At 42.5% G+C, this 23,461-nt stretch overlaps 3 protein-coding genes across 3 annotated transcripts in view; all 3 read right to left on the bottom strand.

The window, feature by feature from the left end:
* The window catches only part of LOC310780363 (segment polarity protein dishevelled homolog DVL-1-like), a 46,810-nt gene extending 45,084 nt beyond the window's left edge, over window positions 1-1,726 (bottom strand). Inside the window, exon 1 of the mRNA XM_083640937.1 lies at window positions 1,364-1,726. Coding sequence (XP_083497063.1) covers window positions 1,364-1,533 — 170 coding nt within the window. The 5' untranslated portion in view covers window positions 1,534-1,726. The remainder of the gene's footprint in view (window positions 1-1,363) is intronic.
* Window positions 1,727-2,840: 1,114 nt separating this feature from the next.
* Window positions 2,841-16,453, bottom strand: LOC310781038 (matrix remodeling-associated protein 8-like). Its single transcript, XM_083641573.1, has 10 exons — window positions 16,340-16,453; window positions 12,437-12,463; window positions 11,519-11,824; window positions 11,137-11,238; window positions 10,287-10,748; window positions 5,261-5,419; window positions 4,512-4,545; window positions 4,344-4,426; window positions 4,179-4,235; window positions 2,841-3,978 (listed from the first exon to the last, which is right to left on the bottom strand). Exons 1-10 carry the CDS (start codon window positions 16,365-16,367, stop codon window positions 3,953-3,955), a joined length of 1,284 nt encoding a protein of 427 aa, XP_083497699.1. The 5' UTR covers window positions 16,368-16,453; the 3' UTR covers window positions 2,841-3,952.
* A 3,231-nt stretch (window positions 16,454-19,684) lies between these two features.
* Window positions 19,685-23,247, bottom strand: aurkaip1 (aurora kinase A interacting protein 1). Its single transcript, XM_083641794.1, has 4 exons — window positions 23,194-23,247; window positions 21,979-22,084; window positions 21,417-21,886; window positions 19,685-20,093 (listed from the first exon to the last, which is right to left on the bottom strand). Exons 2-4 carry the CDS (start codon window positions 22,028-22,030, stop codon window positions 19,977-19,979), a joined length of 639 nt encoding a protein of 212 aa, XP_083497920.1. The 5' UTR covers window positions 22,031-22,084; window positions 23,194-23,247; the 3' UTR covers window positions 19,685-19,976.
* Between the last annotated feature and the right edge of the window lie 214 nt (window positions 23,248-23,461).

The raw sequence follows: 23,461 nt of genomic DNA, 5'->3' as shown, positions 1-23,461 counted from the left end.
AATATTTCAATTATGAAAAGTAAGTCAATATAACTGCCATGATTAAGTAGACAGATAAAGCGGTTCCTCGGTGTAAAATGAATGATAAACAACAAAGCAGAGTTACAGTGAACACAGGATCTATTAATTAATTAATAGCTCTGTTATTAGTTCAGGAAATTATTTCTGATGCCATGTTGTGTCATATTTTGGTCACATAGCCTAGTGCTTCAATATTACAATAGAAAATATGTGAATGTAGTGACTGACTTGTTCTATTCTATGAAATGCCTCTCCTACTGATGATGATAATAATAAAAATAATAATAATAACATTCTCGAAGAAGAGGATGTAGTAGCTTATCTATCTACTGTATGTGGCATAGCTACACTGTGCAACTCTGCGTTATAATGTGCCTAGACTGCCTATTGTATTTCTTGGGACAATAGGTAGGTCGACATTAAAACCATTCCAACCCTATTCGACTACATGTAGGCTACATTTATAGAACAACTTGGGAAAAGGAGGTTAATATGAAGACACCGAGCAGCGCCGTCTGGACAGATCCTATCCTCTTGGGGGCGGCGCTGTCTGAGGGATCCGGTCCTCTGGGGCAATTAAATGGAAAGTTGCTTGTTTACATGCTGGTAATCGCATAATTAATAACCACAACAACCACAACAGCCCTGCGTGATACTTGGGTTGTTGGGGCTCACCTGCAGTGAGGCCATTGTGTGACAGTGTGTGTGTGTGTGTGTGTGTGTGAGAGAGAGAGAGAGGAGAGGGAGCTTCCTACTGTAGCCTATGATCCATCAGTGAAGTATAATCAACTGATGTTAGATTTGAATAGGTCAATATCTCTTCCATTTCATTTTGAGAACAGCATGCTACACCCACAACAAATATGGCTATATCAAATCTATGGTGAACTTGAGGTGGCACCCAAGAACATGCGTCTGCTTTGTCAACATTGTTCATTATTTATCATTTGTATATCCTATATAGCACTGTATAATATTGGACATTTGTATGTGTGGAGCATGACATGGGTCTGGCGGTGGAGATAATAGACTGAGACGCTGCTGCGTCGTCATAAAGGCTATTGGACAGATCTGGTATCACTTCAAACAGTGTTGTGTGTGTGATCCACTGCGCACAGGATAGCCTTATAATAATGAACAGGTGCCAGAAGCATGGAAACTGACACGGGCACTACTTTGCACACATGTAACTAACGCTGCTGTGTGTCTGTGTGTGTGTGTGTGCAGCCACGGCCTGTAGGCGCTGTTTGACACACGCTGCCTGCCTGCAATAATAAACTGCAGCTGGACGAGACGAACAGGCTAATAATATAATCACCCGACGGTGGCCAGTACTACTCACCCGAAATCCTGGTCCATCGATTTGAAGAAGAATTTGTAGCTGTTGACCGGTCGATTGTTGAGGACATTTTTAAAATCCGCTAAGGTGACTTTCTCCGGCGACACGGACAATTTGACCAGATAAGGAGTCTCCTCCTCGTCTATGTGATATATTATTTTAGTCTCCGCCATGAGAGAGTGAGGGGAGGACAAGCATTGACTCACACAGGAAAGGAACGGAGCGCAGTAAACAGGCCCTGCTATGTTACCAGCTACCCAGTGGAACGGCACAACAGCATTGCTGCCTAGTAAATAAACGTGTATACCTCCCGATGGGAAATAAATAACCGTGTCTTCTTTGACAAACACAGCGAAAATCCAGACATAATCGCGTTCTCTGAGTGCCTGTATTCCTGCTGCTCCAGTGTGTGTGTCGGTACGGTGGCTCTCTCGGCACTAAAACAGGAAGGGACAGTCCACATCCTTAGCGATATGGAGTTGGGAATATTGCTATTTTTCAGGAGGTAATTGCTTGGACAGTGCTGCCATCTAGTGGCGTGTTTGGGCTGTGCGCAGGCCTGTATCGCATTATTATATAGAGGCTATAGCACACATGTACAGCATGATGTACAGCCACAACACGAACAAAGAGGAAGTAGGCCACCTTGATACCTACATTCAGAATGTAGGCTAATGCATTGCGAAATGATTAGACTGTGAGACTACTCCACACACACAGCTGAATAATACAGTAACATAGGCTTTAACTATTCTATTCTATTAAAAAAAAAAGTCTTCTGATGAAAATATACAATTAATATTCTAATTTAGAATAAGATTTAGATGGCCTACCAATGGCTACCTTAGCAAAAGCTATGATACTGATATAATGATGATATTAATGATAAACAAACCACTGTCCACCAACACTGCAATATTAGTCTGTTTATATGCTCAAGATCCTTTGGGGAAAGCCATACAGCAGCTGATATACTACCATATTAATAATAATAAAACTAGCAAGAAATTCTATAACAATAGTTTCTAATGGTAGATCCCGGGCTAATGGTTATGTAACAATGTCTGATTAAACATTCATCGTATTAAATAGCTTTATTATTACTGGATGTGACGGAGCACCCCATGCATGACAATAGGTTGTAGTCTTGGATACAGCTAATCTGCAGCAGAAAGCTATTTAACTTGTCACTGTATTAGTCATCAGCAATGCTTTTTTTTTCTTTTTCTGAGACTGTGGACAAGTCCTGTCCTACAGGCCATCCGACATCGCCTGTGCCTTGCTCATCACTCTTTCCCCACCTCTTATACCCCCTAATTATCATGACTTCAGTTTCAGACACTGTCCAGAGTTCATAAAATAGCTCCCTAGCCCCTTATCTTCAGATGAAATATATGGGTACATTAAATTCTCCTGGAGTCTGTAACTAGATGATAGATCTGACAAGACATTCACGAGTCGGTGAACACTGGTATGAATATTTAACCTTTTATTAGAATAGACCAACATTGGAGTGTGCGTGAAGTGCAGGATAGTGAGACAGAAAGACAGAGACTCAAGGTGTAAAGGACCATTGTAACCATATGTGATTTGACATTAATGAGATCATTTCTGATCATTACGGAGATAACTTGTCTCTACCTCGTACAGCTACAGCCACACAGTTTATAGGTGATGTGCAACAGCAACATCTCTTAATTAACCAGCAGGAGTCAGTAAAGTCAGTGTTTCAAGGAACAGGGTACATTAGACGTGCTTGATGCAAACAAGTACTGCACAGCCCATTAAGGGGGAAAAACACATCAATGGTGGTGGGCAGTTCATTTCAAGGCTGTTGTTCCTGAGTTTTGGTAGATTGAGCCTTTAATCCATGGTCATACATCATCATAACAATTTACCTAATAAGGTACAAATGAATACATCTATTCCAAGAGGCTATATATCCATTTGGGGAAAATATTAAGTGAAGAACTGATGTCTGTCATTCAGTACTTTTAAAATATATAGAGAAAAAAATGATTAGCACCTTTGTTTTAATTTTTGCTCTCTCATTTTGTAGGAGTAAGCTATGTTACACTTATTTGGACATGCTATTTTAGAGTTAAAACTCTTCCAACACTGTGTAACTACAGTGAATTTACCTTTGATACATTACTGTATGAATGTTTATCAAGAATTATAATACAGCAAGATTTGTGCAAACCAGAAAAGATCAAATTTCATGGATAGCTATATAAGCTTACAAAGCTGTGAAAGCATACACAGAACATTTTAAACATACTTCTATAAACATAGCATGCATTCTGTAAAAGACTGAAAATACCTAAACCTCAAAGAGTAGAGATATATGTTTAACCATGTTGCGGTAACAGCCTGTGAAAATACAAGTAAAAAAAACATTACAAACAAAAGAAAGATTTCATGAACTTTGCCATTTGAATAGAAAAAGCTGGTGATCCAGAGTTACAGCAGAGGGAGCATTCCTCCTGTCCTCCACAATGTCTCCTAGGTTTCAGCCCTTTTTTGTCGACGTTCTTTCCTTGTTCCTGCGTCTGCTCTGGACCTGCCAGCAGCATCTCAGCGACGTTCCGCTCACATCCACCGCTTCCCGTCCAAGTCTGCACGAGGAGGCGCAAGGGAACGAAATGATCATGTGGTCGATGCAATTTATTTTGTTGTTGTTGTTAATAAATCTGCATTTATTCTCTGGCTGTCGATCAGCAAGCTTTATTTACTTAATTTACTGAAATAATAATATGTAAGTATGTATGGTTTTTAAGTATTCCCATATCTTTCCAATCACACCATGTCTGCTCACCCTTATTATTGCAGTCTTTGGACATATCTCTCTCCTTCAGTAGGTTGTTTTTGTAGTCTGTTGGATAGTGCAGGTTGGACACGTGATATGACAGCAGAGGCAGTAATAGTAATAGTTGTATAGCCAGTCATGTGTTTACTGCATGTGTGTGCAGGTGAGGTTTACCTGAATTCAGCAAGTCCTGCTGGTTGCAGGCCTTCAGCTCTGTGCTGTCTAAAGATATTTCCCCTCCGCTCATCATAGTCCCCCTGTGTGGGAATGAGCAATTAATTAATTAATTATTAAGAAAGTGGTATGTCAATGATGAAGTACTGTATCGTTTTTAGCTCTTACCGATCATATCTACGCAGGTCATACTCCTCCAGCCCTGAAATAAAATGTAACAGACAATCTCAAATGTATCCATTGTGATCCTTACTTATTGTACTTTACATGCACTACCAGTCAAAAGGTTTGGGACACATTGATTTGTATTAATTTGTTACTATTTTTCACATTTTAGAAGTAAAGACATTAATGCCCCAAAAAGTGTTCAACAAATCAAATCAAAATTCACACATAGGCATCAACTTCACTATTATTTATATTTGTCTATTAAAGAAACTAATTTCAAGCTAAATTTCAAGCACAAGCCTTGAGATCAAAATGGCTTTAACGCATTGATACCTGATCAGCATTTGCGTGTATATCCCTCATTTGTGTGTGTATCCCTTTAAGACCGCGAACCGCGTGACACGTATCTTAAAGGGATACACACACAAATGCTGCATCAGGTATCAATGGGTTAAGAGAATAGCACATTCAATCAGGTGTGTGTGTGCATGTGTGTGTGTGTGTGTGTGTGCGTGTGTGTGTGTGTGTGTGCGTGTGTGTGCGTGCGTGTCCAAACCTTTGACTCGTAGTGTCATCATGAATATAAGAATATGTCATGAATATGCTTTATATTATGATGAATACTGTATGGTTTATATTATGGAATACAAAATTAAGCAAATTGTCATACAAGAGGATACAGTACATGGACAAAACACACACACACACACACACACACACACACACACACACACACACACACATAATACCTCTCTTCTTGCGTCGCCGTGTCAGCGCGATGACGGCGGCGACGATGAAGGCCAGCAGTAAGAAGGTAGCGAGGATGTAGCCCAGCTGCTGCATGAAGAAGCCTCGCTGCTCGGGGAGGATGACGTTGACCACGCGCGGCCTCTCCACCTCCTCAATGCCTGAAGGGAGAATGTGGGTCAAATCCAATGGCCGACGACAAACCATACGTCTCTTCAGCCTCGGAGAAAGGATCCACATTCCGCATTGTCAATACCAAGCACACAAATGAAATGAACTAATCAAATGGGAATGGGAGTCATTATAGACTGGAGCAACGACACTGATCATGTTATATCAGTGGTATATTGGATTTGTTAGAATGACAGGAAACAAGGATCCCATTGAAAACAATTTCGACAGAACTCTATAATGTTATTCCCCCCGGTGGCTTCTTCTTTTTCATTTGTTTCCAGGAGAGGGGGATGTTAAATGTAAAAATGCTGTTCAGCAGTAATGACTTCCAGACCTGATGTCATGCAGCTGTTGTGTGTTTTTCTTCCTCCACAGAAAAACACGGGCTGACCAGAGAAAAGGAGGAAAAGCGTGGGGGGGGAAGAGAGGAATTGTGTTGTGTGTGTGTGTGGCCAGTCTGTCTGAATTATTAGTTTTCCCAGAGATATTTACTTCTTCTCGTAAACACAGAAGTCTAGTTTCTGGATGTATGAAAAATAAATCTTTTGACACCTTCTTAGCCAGTGAACTCTACCACATATACAGTACATACATATCTGTCTACACACTCTCTTCCCCACAGAGACGCGGTCTGTTTACTTTTCACACACTTTGTAGAGAGTCGATCGTGACCATTAAAAACAACCATCACAGAAAATAAATATTGCTCTTGGACATGCAAGACCATAACCAACTACAAGATATGAAATCACTGTGATTTCAACTTCTGTACAGCTCTTAATGGGACACTCCACCGAAAAACAACGGTGATTTATTTTGCACATAATCTCACACACATATGAAACTGTAAACAGTTTTGCAGGCATTAATTTTATTTAATTTCAATTAAAGTAAATAATCTCAAAGATTTTCACATAAATAAATGTCTGTTAGGTCACTATCTACTGTATCTGTATCTATGGCCCATTGATGGAAGCCTTAGCATTTTCAGTATTCCAGCATTTATGAACTTGGTGTCTGTGGTGACACAGGGTTGGTCGAGCTAACACAATAGACTCACTCTATAGGTTAATATGAATAACAAGCTACTTTCTTCCGGTCTCTGCTAGCATTACGGGTGGTTACTATGGCCGAACAAACTGACTAACGTCACATAATGCAACACTGTTTGGATCCCACCTGTAATTACCGCTCATCATCGCCAAGACAACAAAACTGAAATCTTAGAGATGATCACTTTAAAGTTGTGGACCAGCGATGTCATTTGTGCATGAATGACATCACTGGTCCACAACTTAACTCAAATAACTTGTCAAATTAAACAAATGCCTGGAAAACTGTTTACAGTTTTCGGTGTGAGATTATGTGCAAAATAAATCGGCATTGTTTTTTTTCGGTGGAGTTCTCCTTTAACCCATTGATACCTGATGCAGCGTTTGTGTGTGTATCCCTTTAAGACCGCGAACCGCGTTAACGCGGTTCGCGGTCTTAAAGGGATACGCACACAAATGAGGGATATACACGCAAATGCTGCATCAGGTATCAATGGGTTAAGAGAGTCACGCAATTTTCTGCCTCTGGCCCGTTCAAGCTATTAAACACAGCACGGTGCCCTACAATGTTAGTAAAATAACAGCTAGCAGCTACAGCTTGAATCATCCCTTTAACATATGTTCACACACCTGCTGTGTTATCATCATTATAGGCTTTGAAGTCCAAATCACAGAGAGAAGAGCGGATACGTTTACAAGCATCACACGTCCACTGCCTTGTCTCATTCAGTTCTATAATTGTCCTTCAGTAAACCAGTGACACTGGAAACTATCAAACCAACATTGAGGGACTGAGGGGGGGGAAACATACAATGTACCATCTCTGATCATGCCTTGAAAACCAGTCAGGCAGAGCTGAGCTAGATTCAGACTTGGTGGGAGCAAGTTTGGTCATTCTTATACTGTAGAGATATACAGTATACAGCTGCGTTCACACCAACCTATTAAAGTTTTTCGATGGCATCGAGTTTACATACAAAGTCAATGCAAACGAGCGATCGAGCGTATATTCGCCCGGGAGAAAAATCACTGGGCGTCCGAGCGACAGAGACAGAGCGATAGGGAGAAAATACGCTCGTCGCCCGAGATGAAATATCCCAACTCGAGCAAAATTACGCTGGCGTCAGTCGCTCGCTGTTCAACGCTGATTGGCTGCCGTGTGAGAGTGAGTCAAGGATCACACTGGCTTGGAACAAACCGCTGGTTCATTGTGTGGCAACAAGCCGCATTGACAGCTCATTGACAGGCTGACAGCTGACATGAAGTGAAGTCTGTACTACCGGTATAGAGCTCGCGTTAGGAGCACGCTGATAGGCTTAGCTTGTAAACAACTACGGTGGCTCGTAGTGGACAAATAGCATGACATTGCGTAACGTTATAGCCCCCAGATGTCCGTCAATTATTGTGCCTATTGATGAGCGATTTAAACAGAGCGATTCCAAAGGGTTCAGTCGAGCGACAGAGAGAAAAATAAATATCTCGGTGTGAACACAGCTGGAACGTCAGCCCCGCCCCCGTCCGTGTCTCAGCAGTCACTCATTTCCATTTCGCTGACAGATCGTTCAAGAGCACACGCGTTAACGCCTGTTTGACATATGCTGCACAGAGGTTACAGTGTGGGTTTTTTTGTCCTGGGATTTGGCATCGTTTGCAAGTCAACGAACTGACAGGGAGCATCTTCATTTTCACAATTAGACACGAGATTCCTGCTCGCTTCTCGAAAGCTCCACGCAACGGCTTCCCTCGTGAACACAAAGGATCAGCGCGCTCTAACTTGGGCTTATGCCGTAAAGACGATTATAGCATTAAAGTCAAAAGCCCTCGTGACATTTCTAATTGCAGATGATTGCCGGAAGTCTGCGCCGGCACAAAGAACCGGGTCTTAATCTCACACAAAGAAAAGAGCAGTGAATTCCGAGCCGAGAGACCCAAAGGACCAAGGAGACCATCTCTCCACATTTCTACACAACATGGCCGACTACTTTACAGAGCGATGAAAGGGGCCGACGTCTCTTTGAAACGGGAAGGAGGATCCATAAGCTAACACATACGATCAGCCCCTCCCCCCGACTTTGTCTTTCATGTCACAGCTGGTCCAGATGTTGAGCAGATGTAGCAGCAGACTTCCTTCGACTGATAAACAAGCCTGTGTAGCAGAGGTGGATGGATCGACACACCGGCAGCCCAGAACCAGAGCAGAAAGTGGGGAGAAAAGAATGATAAACAAACGTAGAGATGCAGTGTAGCCAGTCTAGACACGCTTTTGGGACTGGAGAAGAATGAGGTCAAATAGAGGGAAAAAACACATGTTCTAACACTCCCCTCCCTACATTATTGGCCTTTTTGTAGCCTGCCTCTCTGCTGTGCGCAGAAACAAACGCCGGCTGTAAACTGAGCTTTAACCCGTCGCTCAACTGAGGAAAAATGGAAAAGTCTCCAAGGAAAATGAGACCACTTCCGTTTTCGCCAATTAGTGGGCATTCACTGCAGACAGCTTCTCAGGCCAGAGCAGCAGGCAGACTTCAAGTCGGACTCAGTTTGCAACGCTAAACATTGTCAACAACTCACTAAAAGATGTCTTTCTTTCTTTCTTTTTCTTTCATTGATTCTTTATTTCTTTCATTTTCTTTCCTCGATTCATTCTTTCTTTCGTTCGTTCTTTCTTCTCACTCAACTGTGCCTACATTCCTCCTCTGCCATCTCCTCCCTCCCTCCCTCCCTCTCTCTCTTCAGCTCAAATAGAAAAAACAGAAATGCTTGAGGGGAGAAACTGGCAAGACGAGGAACTGATTCAACTGACCAAATATGCCTATAAATATAACCAAAGCGACCCAAGAGAACAGGCTTCTCACACCATGCACACGTCACGTGAACACAGCTGCGTATAAGCATTAGCAAGAAAACAGAATTCCTGATTCTTCTTTTGGCCCATTTCCACCGCTGGTATCAACGCGTCCCGCACAGCTCGTCTCGCTTTTTTTGTCTCATTCCACCGTTCAAAAACGTGGACAGCCCGGGTTGAGTCGGGGGTTGAGTCGTGCTGCTCTTGGTCCCTGCTTTGTTGAGGTTCTAGGGCTGTGGACCTGGTACCATACGGTGACGTGAAAACACTGCAGACGACTGATTGGTCAGGCAGAATCGTGTTTACTGTAGGCATCTACTGTCAATGCTGGATACCAGTTTAGTGGGGCTTACCTTCTCTTCTGTTATTTCCAGAAGTTATTTACTTTTGTGTTGCTGCCTTCGGCTCTGGTGAAATAAAATCCATCTCCTTGCTCAGCTTTAACATGACGGTGGTTTTCAATTGTTTTGAGAGAGAAAAAGTCCGCTAGGCCGCAGGCGGGGGTTTAGCGAAGCTGCGGTCTTGCCTGGTGAGCTGCCGCTGGGGTTCTCCCCGTAGCGCCTCTCCCGTCCCCCGCGCATTGCATGCATGCGAGTTTGAGTAACAACAAAGTGATATCCATTCTCCTAGGTGATTGTCACATTTGCCCATGTACACTGTAGGTAATTTAGAGGCACCAGTATTTCATAATCAGTTTAAAAGTTCCGTGTATGGATTTAATTTTAACATTATACGTTATAGGCTACTTGGGTTATGGGCGGAGGGCAGATATGCGGTCGCTATGACGACCAGGTGTGGGCGGAGGCGAGTAAACTTGCTATGGAATAGAGTCTATCAAGTAGAGCCGAGTAAGACCAGATCGAGTAGAGCTGTACTGTGCTGTTATATGTGGTGGAAATGAGCCATTTGTCTCTGTGATATCAAAGTGTTTTGTTTTGTGCGCTGACCGGATTGTCTCACCTGGCTCCGGCTCCTCGTTCGGGACAGTTCGGGGGGCTGCGGTGAGGGCGGGGGGCAGTGCGGGTCCCACGGTCAGCCTGAAGATGCGTCTCTCGTGCAGGCCACAGTAGTGGTGGTGCAGGTGGCAGGAGTACAGGCCCTTGTCGACGGGCGCCAGGGCGGCGATGGACAGCGAGAAGTCCCCCATGGAGAAGGCGTCCTCCTCCACGTTCATCTTGCGCTGGCCAAAGACGGGTCCAAACTCGCGTCGCTCTCCCGAGGCGTAGAGGTCCACCAGGCGGTCGGCCCTGTCGGGACGCACTCCCGGGGCCTGGAAGTCCCAGTGGGCCACCTGCTGCTGGTCCTCCTGGAGGCCCTCTCTCCACAGCGGCCGCCGGTTCACACAAGGCAACGCCACCGAGCTGCCCAACAGCACCACAAATACGTGCTTGTCCCCGTCCCAGAAGCGTTTCTCTTTCCGAGCTGGAAACAGAAATGCACAATCAGAATCAGAATCAGAATCAGAATCAGAATCAGAATCAGAATCAGAATCAGAATCAGAATCAGAATCAGAATCAGAATCAGCTTTATTGGCCAAGTATGTACACATACAAGGAAATTGGCTCTGGGTTCTCAGTGTACTCTCACACAAAAGAAAAGAAAAGAAAAAGTAGGCTCAGGCTAAAACAAACAAGAATCACATGAGCACTAACTACTACTGTATATACAATAATAATAATAATAATAATAATAATCATCATAATCATAATAATAAGTGTATGAAAGAGCGTCTAGCATCACTGCTGTTTAAGATGCTTCATACATCAGTCCTGGAAGAACATTGGCGTACAAAGTGATTAGGAGGCCCCACCTGACTTTGTGACATTGAGCTGGATTTGGATGGACTGGTGAATCTGGCAGTAGTGATGGTGCAGATTACAGGTATAAACACCTCGATCAGTTGTGACCACATCTGGAAACAAACAAGACAAGCACCCAAACAACAATAAAACATCTGGAAACAAGCAAGACAAGCACCCAAACAACAATAAAACATCTGGAAACAAACAAGACAAGCACCCAAACAACAATAAAACATCTGGAAACAAACAAGACAAGCACCCAAACAACAATAAAACATCTGGAAACAAGCAAGACAAGCACCCAAACAACAATAAAATGAATGTGTGAATGAAAGAGTTAAAAAAAGTGAAAGAGGTGTCACTCCGGACTGAGGAGAGAAGAAGGCTCACTGTTGAAGATGAGGGAGAAGTTGCCGTCACTGAAAGCAGAGTCGGGGATGGAGACGCGTCCCTTGTTGAAGCCATTGTAGAGCCTCTGGCTGGCTCCGGGGGACTTGTCCAGGATTCGCTCCACGGAATACTCTGGGCTGCTGCGGACCAGGTCCCAGTGCACCACCCTCTGACGGTCCTTCAGCCGGTCCCGGGTCCAAATCATGCGGGGGCTGTGGCAGGGCAGGACGGCCTTTGACCCGGCCGGGAGGGTAATGTTCTTGGCTTCCACCACCACACCGAGCCTGTTGCTGATCTGGCCCCATGCTGGAATAACAAATAAATACAGTACACGCGCTCAGAAGGTTGAAATCATTGATTAGAGAAAAATAAACATTAACATCAAGTTCCTCAAGAACTGAAAAGAAAGAGAAGTCATATGCTCTCAACATTCATGAACAACATGCTGAGAAATGTACAAATTAGAGCTGCCACGATTAATCGATTAGTCGATGGGCAGAAAAATAATCGACAACTATTTTGATCATCGATTAATCGTTTTGAGAATTTTTTTAAGAAAAAAAGTCAAAATTCTCTGATTCGAGCTTCTTAAATGTGAATATTTTCTGGTTTCTTTACTCCTCTATGACAGTAAACTGAATATCTTTGAGTTGTGGACAAAACAAGACATTACAGGGCGTCATCTTGGGCTTTGGGAAACACTGATCGACATTTTCTCACCATTTTCTGACATTTTACAGACCAAACAACTAATCGATTAATCGAGAAAATAATCGACAGATTGATCGATAATGAAAATAATCATTAGTTGCAGCCCTAGTACAAATGCCAGCGTAATGTGACAGAGAGCCGCGAGCATCAGGCATGAGAGAAAAGAGAAAAGGAAAGATTAACTGTGAGGGGATTGTAAGGTCTTACCGCTTGGCAGGAAGAGGACAGCAAGAACTGAAACACAAAAACATGAATGTTAGGATCCTAGTTCACTAACCCTCGTAAGTCATACTGGTTGTTTTGGCTAGAATAGCCTATGTAGGTTTGTTTTGGAGACAATGATGAGATCTGTGTTTATTCACTGATGACTCTCTGCGAAAGATAAGAGTCAGCAAATTGGTTAATTAGGAGTTGTCTGTTTAGTTCGACCCGAACTGACCCCGAACTGAAGAGGGAAGACAATTTTCTTACATCAGGAAAGCTCGACACTGGAAAACAAGTAAAATAAATAATATTCTCTAGAAATACATTTTGCTGTTTGCTATTTCTCACTCTAGAAATGAGACATTTTCCTACTCTGCCATTTCTAATCCTTTTTTCCCTGAGTGCTATTCCGTCCCCGTGTTTACCTAAGAGCCAGCAGAGACGCATGCAGCCAAGGCATACATACAGAGCCTCTATTCATGCTGGCTGCTGCTGGCTTGTGGCAAGGCCCTGATCCTGAGAGATGACGAGCCAGTCAAAAGTCCAGCAGCAGGACCAGACACCTGTATTTATAGATGTACGTAATGCGGTTTTTGGTAATGGGTATATTATGTGTAGTGCTTTCAAAAAAAGTATTCAACCAACTTTTCTACATGTTGTAGTACTCTGTTTTGTTTTGTCACCCTTCATCCACAATTTCTTAGTGGATTATTTTTTTTAAATGAAAAACTGAAATATTTTGAATGATTTAACCCTTTGCAGTGAAACTCCAAATTGATTTAAGGTGCATCAGAACCAAATTCCTCTGAGTGTCTTTGAGATGTTTCTACAGTTTTACTGAAGTCCAGCTGCAGCCAATTCTATTGACTTAGCCACGCAACATTGACAACTGTTCTAAAATACTATAGTCTAATAAGATAACAACCTTGGCCAACACCTCAATCAAGTGCAGAGGGACATTGTCATCATCACCACTGATAGCCTAACATGCCAAAGACTGCAGCAAAAAAATCAATTGAATCCATATTGAATTGAGGCTGCAACACCACAAAATATGGACAGTTAAACAGGGTTAAATACTTTTTGATGGCACTGTACATGAGCACATCCCGTCCTGTGTCTGTTAAGCTCAGACAAATCATGTGCAACCTGGTTGATGGGTCAATTAACTATTCAACCCCCCATTTTATTAATTTTGACAAATAAAATGTGGGTATGGCGTGCCTTTTCACTAAGTGCTTCCAAAAAGATAGCAAGGTTTTTCGGGGGTTACTTTAAGTTTTCTTGGAGCTTGTTTCTATCACTTTTGGTCATCTTGACCTCTGGTTGCACATGGCAGATTCTCCTCATGTGAGCACAGGCTATCACCGTTTTCCTGCTGTGATCTGTACACAAAGACGTTGTTACCTTTCAAAACTTCGAATCCAGCATATTTAAAATGGCCTACAATCTGTGCTCTATAATATAGCCGTTGCCTTCACCAATACAAACTAATATACAATAATATGAACCCACAGACACGCTGGCATAGGAGGATCTGACATTGGAAAAAGTTTGGTGGGATCTGGATTGAGGGAAATAAACTATCCTGCAGAAAGAGAAAACAAAGTGTCCAGGCCCCTGTAATTTTCTCTGGTCTCCTCCAGGCGCACACACATGGCTGATGACTCACCAGGCTGGTTTAACGCTAAAGACTTAACAATGTGCTATATTGAATTGCAGGGCGTAATAACAGGCATTTGCCAAACGACCTGCAAATTCACGATTGTCATCAGTCACCCCCAAGAGTCATACGATGAATCACTTAACGGAATAGAAACCTTAAGGTAAAACAATAACACAAAGGAGTGCTACTGCTGACCACTATAATATGTAATAGTGAAAGAATTGATGTGATTCAAGGATGACATCAGAGTGTGAAGTTTACTCGCAGCCTCCTCCTCACAGGTTCACAATAACTGGATCCAGCTGCAGATTCAGCTCCAAACACAGAGAGCCGCTTCACTGAGGGACTGAGGAGCCTATATTGACTCTCGTGGTTTCACCTACACTCAGGTGTATTGCTAACGTAGCATTTATCCAGCTGCTGTGATTTACAAATATCCCTAACTGCTGAACAAGATGTTCTCCAAAGTAAAGCCTGTTTGGATGTTGTTGAGTAATGTTGTATGCATGTTATATATTTTTTTTTATCTGGTCATTATCTGCTCTGCCTTGCAATTCATTTGATTTGATTGGCTATAGTTTTTATGTTGAACATGTTAAACATTAAAAAAAGATAAAATAAAAGCAAGAATGACAATAATAGATAACTAAAAACAATAAGCCTTTACAGCAAGTGCAATGAGCAAATTATCATACACAACACAAATTAAATATCACATGTTCAAAAAGGAGTAGGAAGAAATATACACTAATTTAATCATACCCCTCCCAGTGGCGCTGGAAGTACTGTTAGGTAGGGGGTGCTGTAAGGAAGGGACTGTCCGCAAGGGCAGCGCCGAAGAAAATTTGACGTTTTTTCGACTTTCATCCATATTTAGAAGAATATTTAATTTTAAATTAACATTAGGATTATACTGTTGTGATGTCATTATTCAGTATCTTCTCCTTTTCTCACTCACTTTCATGTAAGCACCTGCTCTCCCTTTAGTCGTTTTACACTACAACAGACAGCAACACAGGCATAAACACTGAACTTATTATTATTATTATTATGGAAAACCAGATTATGATGAAAATCAAACACTTTTGAAGAGAGAGCGTATGAAATAGGATTAGAGCTGGGAAGCACAAACTGTTTTTTAATGCATTTTGTTGGTGGTATAAACACAAGACAGCCAAATCCAACAATTTCGAAAATCCCATCTCTTGCCACCCGGGGGGTGCTGCAGCACCCTCAGCACCCACCTTCCAGCTCCCTTGACCCCTCCTCAACTAGCCATATATCCATAAACTCCTATGAGACATTTATTTGAATTATGATATAATCCATAATATAATCCGTGTGTTTATTCTGCTAAACCCTATCTTTGCCAGGTGATTTTCTCAGTCAGCATTTCGACTCTTTGTCATGGGGGTGGTGTGCGTGTGCCCATTAGCCAAATGAAACCACCGCATCGTAAACATGGTCGCAGCGGTAACCCCCCTCCTCCACGTCGTCCTGCCTCAAAGCAGCCCACTCGTGGTGAAACACTCATTACTGACACATATAATGACTGGCTGCTTGGATTGTGCTGACTCCTCCACTCAGACCGCAGCTAACTCAAAACACATTGGGCTGCAGCCATAAAAAAAACAGCCCGCAAATATACACAACAGGCCAAGACAAGACGGGACAGAGTCATACCGTGAGTCAGGCTCAAAGATGAGGGAAAAACATTCAAGTCCATATAAACTTAGACTCAGTCAATCCACTTTTTCTGAACTCAGATTAATGATGTGTGAATAAGACTGGGTCATATTCCCAAATATAGCTACATGTGAAATAGAACAAAAACTAAAATATGGGACGTTATAGCATGGGAGGTATAATTTAATAATAGCCTATACCTGTCGCAGCACTGGCAATTTGAACATAATTACAGTATGTTAAACATATTAATAAAATGATGCAGAGTAGTGTTAGATAAACAATAGATGATAGCCTATAGCCTATTGGCTGCAATGACTGCTAATTGCAAAGCAAAACTCACACTTATCGAATAGCCTAATTATTTAGAAGAAGAAAAACCATGCAGGCTACTTTACTGTAGTGCAGCAGAAAAATAAATGCATTTTTGCAGCAGTTCCCAAGAGTAGCCTAAAGCCGAATCTGGATCTAATTATGGAACAAAGAAAGTTATACCCCAAAGTTTTTCTTTTCTTTTAAGATCAAAACAATATCATACTGTTAGATCAACTTACTGTGCAGCAGAATCATGTCGCCGTGCATCTTTTCCACTGTGCGGGTTTAGCAGAGGTGCGTGTGCGCATCTATCGATAAAACACAAGAGCAGTTCAAGTTCATCAAGCAACAAACTTCAGCGCTTCAGTCCTGTCTGGATCCTCCACATGCTCCGCCTCCACCTTCCACTGAAATCCAACACTGCTGGCCTGGCAGGCAGCGCTGCATCCCCTTAAGAAAAATAACCCCATAAACCTGTGTTACATTTTATATTAACACACAAATATCACAGAATAGGAACTACAGGCTACCCCCCCAATATATTATAAGACTATTATAGATACTATATAGGAGATAAAATACCATATAGTATGCCAAAAATAACAATAGAACAAATACCATAAACATATGAGATCACTGTAAAGTATTTACAGGAATAGTGTAGTGACTTGTATTACTGCATTAATAATGCCCAAAATTTTGCCATGATTGACCTGAACAATCATTATACTGATAAACTACAGCTCGATGCACAATATATTTTTGCTGACAAAACTGTGTTATTGTAAGTCGCTTTGGATAAAAGCGTCTGCCAAATGAGGTAATGTAATTCAAGGATTCAAGGATTCAAGGATTCAAGATTTATTAAGTGTCCCAAAAGGGCAAATTGGATTGCAGGAAGCGTAGTACGAAGTACATACATAAAAACAAATAAGACAAAAAGAACATTGTAAAAGCAGTCTAGAGCAGCAGTTTAAAGTGCAACACAATAGTTAAAGTGCAAATGACACAATAGTTAAAGTGCAAATGACAACAGTAGCAACGATCTAAAGTGCACAGTAGAGATATAAAGTGCATAGTAGCAAAGTGCAGTTCACTCACAGCAGCACATTTATATCACAAGAAAGAGCTACAATGTATCATTGTATTAAAGCACAAGAGAAAAAAAAAGAGAAAAAACCTCAGTCCAGACCAAAGGGCAGACAAAGTATATAATACAGATATACTGTATTGTACCCCTAAGAATAAATAAAGATAAAAGAATAAAAGAATAAAAGGATAAATAAATAAATAACAGCAACGGCAGATGGGGAGACATTACATTTGTACCCCAGCAGCGTTCAACGCTCTGATAGAGACAGGCACAAAGGAATTTCTGTACCTGTTCTTTTTAACTATGGGGGCACGAAGGCGGAGCCCGGAAGGAAGCAGCTCATATTCGAACCTCAGAGGGTGGGCATCATCTGATCGGATGGACTCAGCTTTCTTCAGCACCTGTTTATTACAGATCTGGTCCAGGCTTCTGAACTGGGTTCCGGCTATTTTTGAAGCCACCTTCACTATTCTCCCCAGGGAGTTCTTGTCTTTAGTACAAAGATTACCATACCAGCAGATTATGGAAAATGATATGACAGACTCCACAAAAGCACTATAGAACATTTTCATCAAAGTTTTATCAACCTGAAATTTGGCCAGCTTCCTAAGGCAGTAAAGGCGCTGCTGACCTTTCTTACACAGCATGTCGGTATTCAGATCAAACTTCAGCTTGCTGTCAATTACCGTACCCAGATATTTGTAGTCTGTCACTATATCGACAGGCTGACCGTTGACAAAACTGCTCTGGGGAACAGGGGGGGAACGTCGAAAATCAATACAAACCTCTTTCGTTTTGGAAACGTTGAGTTCCAAGGAAGCGTTTTCGCACCAAGAAACGAAGTCGTCAATGACTTGGCCGTGTCCTACATCATCATCGCCAAGCAGACTGACGATGACAGAATCGTCAGCGTACTTGACGATGAATCTGTTGGCGAAACGGCTGCGACAGTCGTTGGTGTATAGAATATATAAGAAAGCAGATAAAACACAGCCTTGGGGCGAGCCAGTAGAGGACAATAAGATACTGGACAGTATCCCATTGACCCTCACCTGCTGAGATCTATTCGTTAAAAAGTCTAGAATCCAACCAACGAGGCACTTATCCAGACCGAAAAAGCTGGTTAATTTCTCGACCAGAATGTGTGGCTGGATGGTGTTAAATGCTGATGAAAAATCAGCAAAGAGCAGCCTAACGTGATTCTTACTGCCCTCTAGATGCTTGAATATGAGGTTCAGTAAGGTGGCTGTAGCATCCTGCACGCCTCTATTAGCACGATAGGCAAACTGAAGTGGATCGAGCAAAGAGTCAGTTTTTGTTACTAGCTCATCCTTCACTAGCCTCTCAAACTGTTTCATGACCAGGGAGGTTAGGGCCACTGGCCGGAAGTCATTAAGTGATTTTGGATTGTTGCACTTGGCAACAGGAACAAGAATGGATTTTTTCCAAAGGGACGGCACCCTCTGCTGGCGGAGTGACAGATCAAAAATATGGCTGAAAATGGGACCTAATTGCTCAGCACATACTTTTAAAATACGCCCGCTTAAGTTGTCTGGGCCAGGGCTTTTTTTTAGGTTTGCACCCTTTGAGACGTCTTATCACCTTTTGCTCGTCGAAGAAGGGGTTCAAAGGGGGGGCCAGAAGGAGACTGTCTCTCAACACAGAGTGTTTCTCACTAAAATCGCGAGTCTCAAATCGACCATAGAAGTCATTAAAACTCTGAGCCATATCAGCATCAGACTGAAAACCATTTAACTGTATATTCTTCTTACTACCTACCTTGAGCCCAGTAATACATTTCATACTGTCCCAGGCGGAACCTAGATTATTTGTACGGAGTTGAGACTCTATTTTCTCCTTGTATTTCCTTTTACTTTTCCATATCTCCTGTCTAATCTCCTTCTGCAGGCTGCGCATCTCAGACAGTTTTCCTTCTCTGAAGGCCTTTCTCTTACGGCTCAGGAGCGTTTTAAGGGCCTTAGACACCCAGGGCTTACTATTAGGAAAGATCTTAATCTTTTTATCTGGAATCACAATGCTTTCACAATAATGGGACCAGCTACTAACAACATCAGTCAGTTCATCAATGTCTACAGAGGATTCTTGAAACATCTCCCAATCAGTGGAGTCAAGGCAACCTTGCAGAGTTAAACAGGCATCATCGTTCCAGTCTTTAACAGTGATAGTCTGCACCTTACCACGTTTTAATGCTGTACGATAGACAGGAATTAGATGAATGCAATTGAATGTAATGATATGTTGGTGACAGTCAACTTTATTAATGACTAAACAATAACTGTGGCAATTCAATGATGAATTATGTAAAATGAGACTTTGTGCAATACTGCCACCCATAGTTTGAATAGGGAAAATGCAAGCTGCATACATGCCATTATATTATCATCACTCAGCCTATAATGAAAACAAGCATCACATATAAATGAAAAACAATAGAAAATGACAACAGGCCGTGTCTTGGGCATGACAGAGATTCATCTTTATTGGGTTGTCCACAGGTTGTCAAAAATAATTCTTCACATGGGGATTATGTCCACATCCCTGAAACAAGCGTCAAGCTGCCTTAGCCTAGAAAGCATAGCCTAGGTAAACCCAGCCCCCACGTGACCTGCTCTCTCAGTTCCCAGTCACTAGTGACTGAGAACAGGTCTGAGAGCAGGTCACGTGGGGGATGGGTTTACCCAGGCTATAGAAAGCAGGCTGCCGGGTTTGTTTCAGATGTGGCAGATCGGTCCAGTGTGATGGGACGTCTGTGACTCTGCTCCTCAGTCCCTTTTATTCCCTTGCTGTTTAATGAAGAGCTTAGGCGTAGTCCATCCCTCGGGAGCTTTCTTCAGTCCGGCTCGCATCCAAATCCTCTTCAGATCCTCCTCAAATCGCTTCTGCACAGGACAAACATACAAAAACATGGTTGCCATGAGGTCAGTTTATCAGTTATATTGGATTGTTTCATCTGGCGCAAGTAAATTCATAGTTCAGCTAGTTTTGAGAAATCATATGGTAATTAGGATCCAACAGACTTACAACAATTCTAAACAAAAGATGTATCATTCCAGAACTTTGGTAAAGAATTTGGTGCAAAATTTGGTCCTGAGTAACAAGTATGAAAAAGTCATATTATCATTACTGTTTAGTTTTCTTCTCAAATGATTGGTATTACATTCAGATAATATCGTTGTCGTTCTTAGGCTGGAAAGTACAGGAGAAAAAAAGGTCAAAACAGTGAGGAGTGAATTGTCTTGCTGTGAAACGCTCCTCATTTGCACATAGGGGCACTTTACACGAGGACGGTTTCCTATGGTGACGGGGAATTATTTTATCGTTAGTGCCTCCCTTTTAGACGGCGACGGCGAATTTGGGCTTAGGAAACGACACATTTTGAAACCACCCTCCAGAGTGAAATTCTTTGTGACGCTTCCCGCTGAGTGCTCAATGTAATCGCTTGAGACGGCTCATTTCAGGAACTCTGACGTGCCTGCACACGCGACACACGCGATTACGCCATAGCCGTGCGCGAGTTGGCAACCATTTTCAAAATAAAACGGCAGTATGAATGAAGTTTGGCAACATTCAGAATTAAGCTACACTGCGGCCAACTTCAGTTACATGGTCATAACGTTACTGCTGCGAGGAGCCGATGGCTGTACCCGGTCGGCATTTAACGTTAGTTACAAAAGCACGTGGACAGTGTTTTCTCACTGCCAGTAGCCTACAGTGGGGTTTGACAGATAGCTAGTCCGACAGGCGTCAGCACAGTCAGCGCTGGTCCTCGCTGCTCGTTAAAGATTTCCAATAGGCGTTATTCTGATAAACTGGTCACATATATGTTACGTTCTCACCCGACAAATATTAAAACTTTAAAACAGTTTGGGTTTTTTTTTAGCTTGAAAACAGCTTTTTGGCAAGTCTAAATGACTGCGGTAGGCGTACTCTACTTCCGTGTTTAAACCCGGAAAGACGATTACGAAATGACGTCATGCAGAAGCGTCCTTGTATGGGCAAAGAATAAGGTGATCACACTGCCACCTAGCGACCTGGCATGTACGTTACGGCGTTTAAAAAATTCAACAGCGCTCATGTAAACAGGGAGAAGGTGTGAAGGAAAAGGTGTGAAGGAAACGCTATTGTGTCGTTTCTTCCAGAAACTGTCCTCGTGTAAAGGGCCCCTAACACCCTTCACACTCCACAAAAGGGGAAACACCCACCTGCTTCTTCCTCCCCCTGCCCTCGAGCACTCTCCTCCTCGAGAATTTAGTCCGTTTCATCAGCTTCTTGTATTTGTGGTGGTTCATCTTCCGCCGCCGAATCTCCAGAACATTCTTACAACGAAGGGGTGTTGCTGCTGAGCCCTCCCTGTCCTCCCGAACAGGAACAGACATGGGCGGCAGCACCTTCTCTTCCAGCAGCTCCACCTCCTCCAGGGGCTGAGGAGCCTCCAGCAGGGGAGGGAGGGAGTAGCGCAGGGAGAGCCAGCTCTCCAGAGGGCTTACTGACATTTTACGAGGCACGAGAACCTCTTCCAGTTCTGGCTCAAGCATGACCCATCGTGGAGGAGACGCGTTGTTTGCTGCCGTCGAGTAGTTTCTGAGTCGACCTTTTAGGAAGCAGCAGGAAGCAGCAAGGGCAGGTTGTACAGATGCACTCGATTTGTGTCCATGTGTTTGGAGTGCTCCTCCTAGGTATCAGGAAAATGAATTCATGTCAGCTCGAGGACTTGTACTAGAAACGTGATTATACATATTGCAAAACACATTTGGTCAAACTTACCAGTTGCTCTACCAAGCAGACTGAGACGAGGGACAGCCCTTGACGTCAACATTGTCACCGATTATTCAAATGAAGTCATCAGGAACGAGTTGCCAGGTCTCTTGTCCTGTGGGCACGGACAAAATAATTACGTGTTGGCTGTTGTTAACGTAACGTTAACATTACTCATGACTTAAAGCCCCCCTCCAATGTGTTTTGTCATTTTTAAGATATTTCATGCGTTACTAGGTTTTGCCCTGGTCTGTTGATTAACCCACAGGGTTCGCCCAGTGTATTTTGTTGACAAATAACTTTATTTTGGGCTCAAAGTCCTAAAAAGTAAGCTGTTGGTAAAAACAGGTGATGGCATCAGACATTATGGTTGTCTAATAACCGACGTATGATATTCAGATAATACATTACAGTATGGAGTTACAGTAAATAGCTCGCGTTAGCTTCTGGCATTAGCTGTAGGTGTTATCTCTGAGCTGTTTGCTGGCTCAAAATGCTGTGATAATCACTTTGAACCGGTTCGAGTCACAGTCTTTCCATAAAGCCCACCAGTACAGCTTTGATGTTGGCTAGTTGTTGCTATTAGAACGTGGAGTGCACGTCAACACTGATCACACCACCAAATAAATTGTCAATCAAATGTCGTTAACTAAAACACAAAATACACCTACATGTGGTGTTTTCAAAGCAATATAAGATCAATATTTCTTGTTTTGTAAGAGAAAGTCTAGACTGTTACTTTGGGGGAACGTGGAGACCACATCACGTTGTGGCCGGGCAGCGACATGACTTCCTGGGTAAAATAAATATCTGGTCTGGTAACGTCGTGGTAATGTTTGCTGAGTAATTATACAGTGAGCTGTCAAACACATTACAGTACAACACAACAGTTAGAAACAGCCAACGTTTTCTAGCTGATCACAAAATACATTCAATTAGTGAAATGCACCACGATGTAAAAGTAAAAAGGTCGACAGTCATTATTGTCATTCAAGGTTTGTCTCATTTGACGTTTATCGGCATAAAGGAAGAGTTCTCCGGTTCTATGTTAGCAGTTAGCTAATGCTAGTTAGCAACGTAGCTGTTAGCTCTGTCTTTAGCCGGTGAAGTGACAGATATATTATTTTGAATGAAGAGGTCGCAGCTAATTATATTTCTGCAATGAATTAACTGTTGCTTTAATAACAATTCATTCGCATATTTTTTCGAATAGTTTAACGTTACCCAATGTTACTGTGACCCGGGAGTGAGTTGGTTCCCTCAATGTGACTCCAGAAGACAACTTCCGGTCTGCGCGACACAAATTGTGCACATTTCCTGTTTCACATAGTTCACAAAGGTTCCGCCTGAGCTTTAACCGAAAATCAGCTACCAGCACCTGCTGATAATCTGCTACCTGAGAGGCTCCTCTGTCTTCTCTCACATCACATCTGCTGTTAACATCTGTAATATGTGTATTTATCTGTAAATGTGTTTAAAAAAAGTGATAAAA

The sequence above is a fragment of the Poromitra crassiceps genome (assembly GCF_964638095.1).
Source record: "Poromitra crassiceps genome assembly, chromosome: 8".
NCBI lineage: Eukaryota > Metazoa > Chordata > Actinopteri > Beryciformes > Melamphaidae > Poromitra > Poromitra crassiceps.
Note: the sequence above shows the minus strand (reverse complement) of the source record. Positions and strands in the feature narration are given on the sequence as shown.